This window comes from Limulus polyphemus, unplaced genomic scaffold (genome assembly GCF_000517525.1).
Source record: "Limulus polyphemus unplaced genomic scaffold, Limulus_polyphemus-2.1.2 Scaffold520, whole genome shotgun sequence".
NCBI lineage: Eukaryota > Metazoa > Arthropoda > Merostomata > Xiphosura > Limulidae > Limulus > Limulus polyphemus.
The window spans coordinates 145,183-158,373 of NW_013666130.1; the positions used below are offsets into that span (position 1 = coordinate 145,183).

Genomic DNA, 13,191 nt, shown 5'->3' on the forward strand with positions numbered 1-13,191 from the left:
TATCCTCCGATCAGACTCCTCTTCAGAGGCATTCCCTTTATCCAGACCATTCCTTGTCATGCTCTGCTGGTTCCTCCATATTGGCTGGCTCGGATGTGGTTCCCTCTGCTCTGGTCCTTACTGGAGCAACAGCCCTCACTATTCCCTCTGTCCTGATTGCTACTCTGACAACCGTGATAGGACGTATTTCATTGCAACATCACCCAACTCCATCTTCTTCTGTGGCTTTTGTCTGGTCCCTTGCCTCAGCTCAGGGACTCACTCCTAATATAGCATTTTTCTTGCCCTTACCATTCACCCTTCCTCCTTGTCCATTTACCAGAAACATTGGTCTTACTTCACGCTTTGGTCTGTTCGCTATGGCTTCTGACCATCTTGTCCTTCTGTTTCTCACCTTTACCAATTTTTCAACTGGTTGTTTGATCAGGGTTTGTCTGTTTCAACTGTTGCTTGTTATAGGGCTGCCCTGTTGAACACCTTCCATTCTCCTGCTTATGGAAATCCTCCACTTCCCTGATTATTTCCCTCCTTTTGTCTGGTTCATCTGTCACATCCCTTTGTTCTGCTTGGGATCTCAATGTTGTCCTTCATGCCCTGTCTGGTTTTCCCTTTGAACCCATTGCAATATGTTCTTTGTACCATATTTCCCTTAAGACCTATTTCCTCCCCCTCCTGGCATGCAGTTGTCATCGTTCCGATATTTATGGCATTAATGTTTCTCACATCCTTTACTATTACTCGTATGTTATCCTCTATCCAGATCGGGCCTTCCTCCTCAGGACGTTGTCTGCTTGGGAAGGATGTTTAGCCTTTTTTCCTATTTCCTTACATTCCATTTCCCACCTATACTCCCTTTCAGATCCAGATTGACTACTTTCTCCAGTTCATTCCCTGCTATGTTACATGACTCATACTGACTCCTTTCATGGTTCTTGTTCCTGTCTATTTGTTCTATGGAATTCCTCTGATCTATTACGCTCACTGGCTGGGTTCATCAACTCGTATGACTGGCATATTCTGACGTGACCATGGAAGGTTGCCCTCTACTTATTGTTTTCTTGCACCAAATTTTTCACCTAAATATGTCTTTAGCTGCTCATCCATTAGAGGAGATTGTTCACATTGTATGTGGACAAATCCAAATAAATTTGTCTCATATTATCTGCACAACCTAGCTGTATCTTCCTCGGACAGGTATCGTCTTCCTTCTGTATTATTCCTGCAGACTCCCCAACACATATCCCCCCCTCCCCTTCTTCTAGTGGAGCACAGGAGTCCTTATCACTTCTGGTTCCCAGTTGCTGGAATGGTGGACCATGGAGGTTTCCTCCCGAGTGGAATTTGTACAATAAACTAAATCAAACTTCATAGCTCATATATACCCATTGGGTGAGAAAATGGCTGTCGTTGTTATACTTATTGATTATGCAATAACATAGTTTATACCAATCTATGTATCTTTATGAGGATTTTAATCATCTTAAAAGAATTATCTAAGTAGTATATGAATGTTGCATAACCTTTACTATTTTAGGTGAATCATTATATGTGCTAACTAACTAGTTGTTGAGTGAATTTTGATTTTAGGCTATGTGATAGTTAAGTCAGAAATTTGGTGATCATAAGCATTGTAAAACAAAATATCACATACAAATTTATAATACATTTATTTGTTTTATAAAATTATTTCTAAGTAATATATAGTAACAGTTTTTTTACACTTATCATACTTTAAGCTAACAGATCAGTTTTGTTTTGAAGCTTTGATATAATAACACTAGAAGATAAAAATAGCTTCTCAACAAGTAAAATGTTAATAAATAGCTGGAATGTAGTTCCTTTAGTATCTTGCATAATGATGATTCATCAATAAAGATTCTTGAAAAATTATTAACTGAAGAGACATACTACATTTTTTCTCTTAAAAATTAACTAGAGTTTGTGAAATATATATCAAATTGTACAAAAATACCAGAGTTTTGAAACTAACAAAACTAAATGCATTAAACTAGAAAATTTCTCCTTTAACAATATCCAGCTGCTCAACAAGAGGGATTCTCTCAGTGCTTTCAATGTGTCCCAATAGCTCTGGATGCAAGTTGCGACGAACATAGCTGAAAAAGATTAATAGCACTGTTTACTTTGGACTGTTCAAAATGAAAAATGAGAAAACCAAAATAAAACATTTTGCTTCTCAGTGTAGTCAAATATCGGAAGTGTCGTTTGTTTTATTACAATATTCATAAATCATACAATAAAGAATGGACAACTTAAAATAATGTAAATTATTATGATTAATTTATGTTAACCTTAAAAAAGCTATTTCAATATTAATACAGAGAAACTAGCCTAAGGTCCAAACTGTTTTAAAAATACTAAAAAATGTATTGTAAATTTCATCATTTATATTCATAACTTCAATAGTATGAGCTTTTTAATCTATTTGAACATGTTGAAAAAAGTTTGCCATTCTTCTGCAATACCTATGCTCTTATCTCCAAAATGTCCTAAGCAAGTTACCAAATCAGAGAAGAGGTGTAAAGTCCACTAATAAAATGTTAGTTATTATACTGTTAGCAAAATATACATTAAATAATTACTAGGAAAGAAAAAGCAATCAATTATGAGATATTTAAGTGAGATATGAGATCTTACGACAAAAACACCCAAATGTTACAAAGAACATAATATCTAATTATAAACTGTTAGGTTAAACATCTAAGGTAATTGCACCTTTTTCACCCCTCCAGATGAAACTGTGATATTAAGAAAAATAACCATCTTATTAACAGATAGACATCAAAAGGTATCAAATTCCACAACAGATTATTACAAATGATAAAAAAAAAGAACTTAACTATAAGATATTTGGGGAAAAGAACATATCATAGTGAACATAAAGAAGATAGTGTTTGAAAGGAAGAAACAATTAGAAATGGTATATTTATGTCACGTTTCACTTAACTGTTGCACACATAATGCTATAACAAAGATATGCCATCCAGAAATCAATAACAGGAATAAGAAGACATCTAACTGCAAGTTATTAGGAATGGGGTAAGTGACACTGTTGTATCACGATGGTGTTTTTTTTTCTTTTAAACAAAAAAAATAGTGCTTTGTGCTCTCTTGGGCTTGATAATCACTGTATAAAGAACAATAGTGTGGTTTTTATTATGAAACTTAAGTCTAGTGGTTTGGTAGTTCAAGTAAAATATAAAGAAAGTATACTTTCTGAACTTACAGAAATACAAGAAGTGTTATACTTGTTAAAAAAACTAAAAACAAAAATATCTGTTCAGGATAATCTGGTAAGGAAGCTTGAAAAATCCCTTTAGAGATGATGGTGGATACAGTGGGTAGCAGAAGTTCTAGAGCCCAAAAACTCCCAAATAAGCTTCCTAAAAAATAATAGAAATCAACTTTTATTTTTTGTGCAGAAAGAAATACAATTTTGTTAATTCACAAGGAATTAGTTAAAAGTAATATACACAAATTACAATTTCCAATAACACATTATTATTCAAATTTACACATTGAAAATGTATATTTTTCAACTTCATATTTTTCACCTCCCAGCTATTTATTTTACTTGGTAACAAAACTTTTTGAATTAAGAAAATTCTATATATTTAACTTTTACAAAAATTGAGAAGAAATTTAGAAAATTTCTACAAATTTAAAACAAAATGTTATAATACAATAAAAAAAAGCATAAATACATAAAAGTAAATTCTTACCATATTCTCTGGTATCAGCTAGTTTTGACAACAATGACAAAGTTGCAGTTGGAACCAACAGAGCAAGAGATCGTGCAAAAAAAGCTTCAAAATACAGAAGAGTACACATTTTAAATAAGATAAGTTGTCACAAAAGAATCATTTCCATGCAGTTATCCCAAAAATATTTTTTTACTTTTTATGTTTTCAGGTAATTTTTGATTATGCAAGATTATACATGCCTCTCATTTTAAAGATTACAGATTATGACTATTATTTGTAAAATTATAGATCATTGACAAAATAACAATTTTAGACTAATGTTTAGCAGGAAAATGTTTATGTAAAAACAATCTTCAGCCAAAGTTCTTGCATGTAGCTTTGCATAAAAACTGTAATTACATTTCAATTAAATAGCTACAATACATAACATGATATTTATATATATTCCTTCAAAACTATATTTGCTTCCAGAAAAACTATTAGCATGACTCCTTTTTAAAACCCATACAGTCAAAAAGAATGAACTCAGGGAATTTGGTGGGCTAAAGAGAATGTTATGGTCTCTAGTATTCAAGCTAGAGCAAAAAAAAAGTAGTCCAATAAAGGGGATGATCTAAACAAAACACACTTTACTGGCAAAAAAATTAATCTATCAATAATGTTTGGCCTCAAAATGCAGAGTTTATGGAGTTGGTTAGACTGTGTTATTCTTTCATAAAGTAGAAGAGTTCATGCTGGCATACCAAGATTGGTCTCGTCAAAAGTACAAGTTCCTGATTGTCTGAAACAGAGAAAAAACCACTGACTGGTCTATATTCCCTCACATGCTATGCTGGTGAAGCTGCCCTGGTGCTACTGCCACTGCTGCCTCTATTACTACTAGTACTGCCCCTTCTACTGCTGTAATTTATACTGTTCTGCTACATCTACTGTTGCTACTATTGTAGCCATCTATTCCTTCAACACCAGACTAGCTGCTGCAACTGACTTGGCAAGTACTTCATTCCAATGACAACTGGACATGCCACAGTACTACTTTTGTACACATTGGTTGTGTATGCATTGTTGTGAAAGGGAACTATGAAACACTGTAATATCAAAATATTTTGTATCTCAAAGTAAAAGTTTCTCATCAAATAAGGATATAATGTAATAAAAATACAGTTAAGACTCTCCACGGCTATGTTTATCTGCCATTCCTTTTACAAAATAGAGTGTAACCAAATGAGAAACAGGATTTGCTCTTCGGTACAAAATTACGGCTAATAATTCCCTACAGTCGCGTTTTCTTGCAACATAGTGATGCTAAACCCCACACTGTTCATTTTCTAATAAATGCAATTGACAAGTTTGGATCAACGGTCTTTTGACATCCTGCATAGTCCTGATCTAGTATTTTGTGTCTTTCATCTTTCTGGACCTCTCAGGGATAGTCTATATGGACAAATATCCCAGGAATTCAACAAAACAGTTTTATGCAACAAGAACAGTAACTCCATACCTGATGTTTACTGAACTGCTATAGCAAAGCTTGCAGAACAATAGAGGAACTACACCATGTCATGTTGAGAAATGTTGTTTGGAAGGCCACATCTTCAACATCACTAGTGTATATTTGTAGTTTATAATCCAAATTGGTTGACCTACAATAAATAATATCCCATCTCTTTCAAAAATCCCCATCCTATTGTTATCTTGTGTTTCTGATTACCATTACTGCTTGGTATATACCATGTCTGAGGAAAAAAAACACCGTGTACAGACTGGAGCTGGGCAATTAATTTGATTAGTCAACATAATTGATTATCTATGAGCAGTGACTACATCAATTAATGTCATGTAAAATAATGAAATAATGCTTCCAATAATAATTTTTTTATTATTCCAACTATCCAGTAATTAAAATTACAATTAATATGAAAATGATAAACTAATTGAAATTAGTTTCCTGTTACTATTGTTTTTGATTATTCCAGCTATCCAGTAACTGAAATATTGCCATTATGATTTTTCATTGTTATTTTCATTTAATTCAAGTTTGTTCTGCTTAATCAATTAGTGCCATAACTCACAAAAATATTCAACTAATTAAAATTAGGATTTCCAGTTATTACTACTTTTGACTATTCCAACTACCCAAATAATTGAAATACTTTATTATATTTGTTTGTAGTTAAGCACAACTATAAAATGGGCTATCTGTGTTCTGCCCACCACATGTATTAAAACCCAATTTGTATCATTATAAATGTTTTTGTTTTAAGTCATTTTGTCATAATAATTGATCAGTTGAATGCAACTGATTAATAATCACATACTATTAATCTGTTAGCATATTCCACTGATTGCCCAGCTCTAACACAATCACCTGTATAAGTTAAAAGTAGCCAATATGAAACAAGCAATTATAGCATAATCACATACTCTAGAAGTTATTTTTACTATAGTAGATACAACATATTAGGGTGATGTGTGTATTAAATTTGTAAAAAAGATGTTTGTCAAATTTATAACTATCTGCTCTAAAAGATTTGAAAAGTATTTACTGCTGAATAAAAATATTGTGAGACATTAATACAAAGCAAAATATAATATTTCAGACAGAGCTCTCCAACCAGTGACCCCTAGGTAGCATCCAACCAATGGCCAGGTTTCATCTGGGCTCCAAAAATTGGAAGGATCCCTTAGTTAAACTTTAAGGTTTCAAACAAATATAAAAAAAACAACACTTATTTCACATTTTAATCTAAATACATGGTGGAAAGATATTACATTTCAGCATTGAAAATGAATTATACAATCTAAGATTTTTGAAAATGCATTTAAAGAAAAATTGCAAAACAAGTATCCTGATTGCAGTGGTAGGTATTGTGCAAAATTGATATGAATAAAAACTAACAATGGAAATATTTTTGCTTTATGGTTTTGATACTGAAATGCTTTTAAGTATGGAACATACATAAAGTTGAAAAATAACTACAGTACCATCTAACACATTACAAGGAATATAAATGAAAATAGCTCATATAAAAGAAAATAATGTTCAAACTTTCTCTAAAATATTATTAAAAATAACATGTATGTAACAAACAAAACAGTGTTTAAAAATGTTCAGGCATAACAGTTCACTAACACAATGAAGCAAAATAAAGTAATTACCTAAGATTGCAAGAATGAGACTGGGACTCAAAGCCTGTAGAAGTGAGGATAATGTTATTCCAAATGAACCAACTATACCTAAAGATGCATCTTCAAAATAGAAACTTCTAGCTGTGGCCACAATCAAAACAACTACAATAGCCTGCAGTAGAGCATTTACACTTTCAAACACCATGGAAGTCTCCTCTGTCCATGAAAAGTTAGTACTATAATACTTTGACATCATAGCCATCTCTCCTAGATAGTAAAAATTTGTGATAAGAAAATATATTTTGATCTAAAAATTCACACTGGAAAAACAAAAACTAAGAACAAAATATAATTAAAATATGAAATTTAACTAAACTCCCCTCCTCCTATGTACTAAGCTTTGTCAACTTTTATTTTTACTAATATTTTAGAAATGTTCTTGAAAGTAAGCTATATTTCAAATAAGTTGCACAATATACCTTAAAAATACCCCAGTTTAAGTGTAAGCCTTTATTATGCTCAAGGGTAGTAACAAAGAAAACATTTTGGCATTTGTCTACAATGATTAGAATTACAGGTTGATTAATAAGAAAGTTTTGTAATTCAGCACACCATATCTCACAAATGGTATGACATAGAAAAGTGCAATTGCATAATGGTGTCAAGAATATCGTACGAATGCAATGCTACAGTTGTGAGATGTTGCCACCAGGGACACCACTGTGGTTTCTTTAGCATATTTCCCATTGGTATAAATTAGCTTGTCAAACGTAATGAAACTCATCCATCCAACATGGAACTGACAAGTGTGTAGCGAGGAGAACTAGTGAAATATTATTACACCAAAGGATGCAATGCTCTCAGGGAATACTGTAAAGTGCATAACATCTGTAAAGGGTCTTGGTTTCTGAAAGTTTCAACGTGCACAACTGCCTTACCTTGTCAGAAACTAATCTACATGTAACATTTCCTACACACATCCATGATGATAAGGTGACAATGCTGTGAAGACTTTACTTATGTTGAAATTACAGTGTTGTAAAAACTTTGTTAATAGATCATAATATTTTGAAAAAACATCAGCACATGGACAGAAAATCCACAAAGTCGATTCTGCATGCCATGTAATGATCACAACCAATGTGACCCCCATACTGCAACAACAAAATGTGATAGATACTATGTACCTCTGGATATTGATAACCAGCTGAAACATGTTTTGCAGGAGTATTTTCAGGAAAGAATCATTTCAAGTTACTTTCCTTGTGAATTGTCATCTTGTTCACCAGACCTAACACCAGCCAACTGCTGGTTATAGGAGAGATTTCTGAAGCCACACATGTACCATGGGAAGTCTTAAACAACTACAGACTTCAAACATTCAACTGTCCAGAAAGCAGCCAACATACCAAATGACATGTATTATTTTGTTGTTTTAATGTCTACTGTCACATGGATACTAGAGGAGCACATTTTAAACAGCTTGTGATTTATCAAACATTAGGTCACAGTGGAGCCCCTTGTGGCAACAAGTGAGAATTGTGGCATTTGAATCCACATGAAACTTTCTTTATAATCACTTCTTATATTATTTTAAAAACATACTACATCTGCCATATCCTGTGCTAACATGCCTAAGAAATAGTTATTATCACATTCAGTTTCTTTCAAAATGAAAAGTATGTTAATTTTCTTAAAAGCTATTGAGGCAACATTAAGAGAAAGTTTTTTTTGTTTTATATAAAATATTATATTCCTATGATGTATATTTTTGCAATAGTCTGCTAAATTTCACCTGAGCATGAAAACAAATAAAAAATTACATTATATTTTAGGTTTCAATATAATAAAGCTTTCTAATCATCATATACATTCACAGTGAGCATATTTATAATACTGTAATTGGCACATCACCAGATGTTCTAAAACTTAAACAATGTAAGTTACTAAACCACTGGATCATTTCCCCACTCACAGTTGATGCAATAATATACAAAAACAATTTATACACATTCATTTTTATCAACAAAATTTCCAATTTTTTTCACAAAATAACCAAGCAATTTTCGTGCTTTTGGTATATATACAAATAATTCCATCTGTACACTAAACAAACATTCACTACATGTCAACACAATCTTAGCAGAAACACATTAAACTGTCTCGTAACAGATACAACCAGTGATCATAAATATTTTGCTAGCATTTTAATTATGTATAGTTTCTATCATTTGGAGAAAAACTAACAGCTTAAGCAATCCATGTTTGCCAACCCTATTGCATACTGATTTTAAGACTTTATTTTCACTACTTACCATTTTTAATCACTGAAACTACCACATTTCAAAATATAGATTGAAAAGAAAGCTTCCTCATTTTTCTGATCAAACTATCAAAATTTTGGATGTCCCTTATATTTCTGGTCATACTTGCAAGTGTCACCAAGTTTATAAGTTGTTTTTTTTTCCATATTGCAGGAAGATGCATATATAGTAGTTTCTTTTTCAAGTTTTTTTCTATACTTGGTGCATTGCCTTTGGCACACACCTGTTTGCCATCTTTTTCAGTTTTAAAATATTGGCAACTATGAACAATGGTAAAACCAAACAACAATCTTGAGTATCAGTCTTCAAAAGTTAGTTTTCAGAAGGTAATTACAAAACTATTTCATCATAAACAAGAAAAAAAACAATTATAGGTAGACATATCAATTATTTGAAGATGTAGAAAATAGACTTACATGTCAGATTTAATGTCAAACAAATAAAGGAACACGAGTCAATTCAAAAAACTCAAAGCGTACCAATTTATTAAGTCAACAGCACCTGCTCAATTAAAACAAACCTACTTTAAAAAAAGCTTCTAAATCTAATAGAATGACTTTCTGAAGTTAATTTTTCTTGATATTTATACAGATTACTTATTTTTAAAAAGTTACAATTTCAACTGGACCTTCTGACATGCTTACTATGTATGTTACATGACACTTAGACTATGTTGTAAATTTCTAAACAACAGGATTTTCTGGGACACTTTCACACATTGTTAAAACCTGCTAATAAAGATATTGGTTCATATTCTGGAATCATCCCCCAAAAATTAGATTTAATTAGTGTTTATAACTTTATTAATTCATTACATTAAACAGAGACACCTTGTGACTATGCCTGTCTCAACTTATGTAAAATGGTTTAAAAAAACATGAGGAAATGCTTTTGCTATAAAGCATTAATATTTAAAATTTGAAGCATAGTTATTGAATTCTGAACAAATATTCTCAAAATACGGCTAACCTTTATACATACCATAAAAAGCTATACGTCCAATGATGAATGCAAACAAGAGAATCAAAATGAAAAATCTGAAGTTATGGGTCCTTTTCTTAAAGACGGCATTTAGGCAACCAGCCAGATTGCTGGGGGCAATGATTCCTCTCCAACAACTTCCATCAAAATCCCCTAGCTGTTGCACAGTCTCATCCATAAAAAGTACCACCAAGATAATTAATGTGACATGAATACAAATGGACAAAGTAAAAACAGAAGTACAGACAATCTTGAACAAATGAAGAGGGATCAGAGATCTCCAGTGGCATCCTATTAAGGTTCCTACAGCAATTCCTAGTGTACAACTGCCAATTAACATCCCAAAATGATACGTTCTAGAACGATGGTCAGTGGTGTCTGAGACGCGACAAAATGCTGCTATAACAAAAAGAATGTAGCTCCCAGTAAAACCACTTGGAACAGCTGCAATAAGAACCCAACTTGGTTCCATATCTATCACATTAGTAGCAATAATAAGTCCAAGATCCCGAAGGATGGAACCACTAAAAGGAACAAGAAAGCAAGGTTTTCTCCCATGTTTGTCACTCCATGATGCAAAATATAAACAAGGAACAAGAGCTATTGCCATTTCAGTTATTCTAAAATACAATGTAAGTGTATCTGCATCTGTTCTATTTAATGAATAGTTGCTGCTTTCATTAAAAGCAGTTTCTAAACAAGATGTTTTGGTTTCTTTTTCACATAGTTTATATGAAAATAGGAGATTTACAAGTGAATAGATGGAAGTATGAATGGCAAAAAGGCCACCTATCACAGGATTCATTGGTAAGTGAGAACGATGTAAGCTTCTCAACTTCATTGGTTTTCTTATTCTGAAAACAACAAAAATAAATAAAATGTAGGAATACATCCATATGATAAATAGATACTAAATGTTAATGAAAAGTTCATTTTAAAACAAACTGAAAATTTCATTTTTCTATGTTATTGTAAATAAATAATAGAATAATTCACAACTTATTTTTTAAAATCAACATAGAAAATATGACATTAAGAAAAAATGAATTTTAACACCTTAAAGTTCCTAAAAATTTAATTTGAATTGTGCTAACAGAGAAATAATGCACCACTAGTTCTCACTGTAAAATAAACATTGCATTGTTTAAAAACCTCAAAATATTTTCAGTTTTTGCTATGGTATTAAATACAAAATGGTTATGATTGAATAATTTTTTTCAATTAGTATTTCTAAATGTAAACTAATGAATGAACCATGGGAAAAACAATTTATACTAAACATTTTAATACTAAAAATTAAGTTATCTGCATTAACTATCAATAACTACTATAACAGTCTTGGTGATGAGATACACTCCCAATTTGTAATTATATCATCATGTGGAAGATGAGTAGACCAAGATATGCACGCAGCTGAATAGTCATAAATTTTAAACTAACATAAAATAATGTAATGTATTAAAGATTCAAAATACATTGAAGTTCTTGAACAGTATAATGATAATATATTAATTAACTCCTACACATAAGGTGCTAAAAACTAATAATTTACTATAGTACACTTACAAAAGCAAGACGAATTTGAAGAGAGAAGTTGAAAGCTTGTTCAATAAACACTGATTGTGGTGAAAAAAAAAACGACCAGGTTACAATTTCTATCATTAATTTAATGACACTGTGATTTACAACAGAAGATTTAACAAGGTTCGAGAAAGACATCTCCCCAGTATTTTCTAACAAAATCTTGGTTTTGTAGTCATCTCTTAGGAAAGAAATTAATCAAATCACCTAAGTGTCCACTGTCTAAAACTTGGTTAACTTGTTGATTATTGTATGGAAATGAGGAATGCCATAGTCAGTTGAATAGTCACAGTGGTGTTTCTAGGATTATTTGGGAGGCAGAAGAAATTAATACTTTCATGTCAGCGGGAATCACACTGTAGAAAATTTAAAATCTTAAAAGACTATATCTTAGATAGGTGCTGTTTGCGAGAAGAGCTCTCCAATGAGATGTCTGCACCCTACTCAACTGTGGTGTACACACACTTGAACAGCTACACAAAAAGATGAAAACAGGAACAGGGTAAATTTAGACAAGTATACTTGCTACCAAAAAGTACAACATACAAGTAAGTGTTGGAGAATTATATTTGAAAATTTAAAAGGTTAAATGGACCAATCATAAAACACTTGAAATATCATTGGTGAATAACTACAGTAAGGGGCAGGGATATTTGTTTATAGATAGGTTTTTTCTTTGTTATTTTTCATATTAATGTGGATTCCTTGATTTTCTTTTGCAATTGTTTTCATTAAAAAATTACATGAAATGAATCAGAAGTGTCGTTACCAATCTTCTTTTATGTTGAAAAATGCGAGAAGGTGGAAGACTATGCTCGTTTATCCTGGTATTGAGTTTTCTCTGTTTCACCTATGTACCTTGCTGTATAGTTCTGGTATTTGTATTCATAAATAACATTACTTTAGACGGATCCCCTAGAATATATTTGATAGAATTCTGCCTTTACATTCATATTGCATATTTTACACAAACGAAACATTATTCTTTTTAGAGCACCGGAAAAACCAGGAATTTAGAGTAAATAATAGGTAACAGTGTCTTTGCTTCCGTTGAAATTAACTGGAACATAATTGTTACGTATCTGCTTGTTTGTTAATTTCCAATAGAAATTCTTTCCGAGAAACTTCAGCGATAAAAGTCCTTTCTTAATTAAAACTAGTTTATTCTTTCTCGATACAACTTTGTAATACACAGAATTTCCACAGTCAATACGTTTGCAATCTCGAGAACAAAACACACACTTTAATATTACCGTCACTACCGTTCGCTTGACTCAATTATCTGTCTCTATATCTATCTATCTGCAATCATTTCGACGCTTTATTTGCCGGGCTTATATACTGTTACGTCTCCGTTTGTTAATTGATTTTTCCGTAACTTCGTTCCGACGAAATTTTAAAGACACAAGTCTTTACTTAATAAAACTGGTTTATTCTTTCCGAATATAACTTTA

The 13,191-nt window shown here is 31.9% G+C and overlaps 1 protein-coding gene across 1 annotated transcript in view; it reads right to left on the bottom strand.

Annotated features, from left to right (window-relative positions):
* Positions 1-1,648: 1,648 nt before the first annotated feature.
* The window catches only part of LOC106458826 (proton-coupled folate transporter-like), a 24,099-nt gene continuing 12,556 nt past the window's right edge, over positions 1,649-13,191 (bottom strand). Inside the window, exons 2-6 of the mRNA XM_013918376.2 lie at positions 10,157-11,010; positions 6,882-7,118; positions 3,741-3,824; positions 3,245-3,401; positions 1,649-2,114 (exon numbers count right to left, since the gene is read on the bottom strand). Coding sequence (XP_013773830.1) covers positions 2,009-2,114; positions 3,245-3,401; positions 3,741-3,824; positions 6,882-7,118; positions 10,157-10,997 — 1,425 coding nt within the window. The 5' untranslated portion in view covers positions 10,998-11,010 and the 3' untranslated portion in view covers positions 1,649-2,008. The remainder of the gene's footprint in view (positions 2,115-3,244; positions 3,402-3,740; positions 3,825-6,881; positions 7,119-10,156; positions 11,011-13,191) is intronic.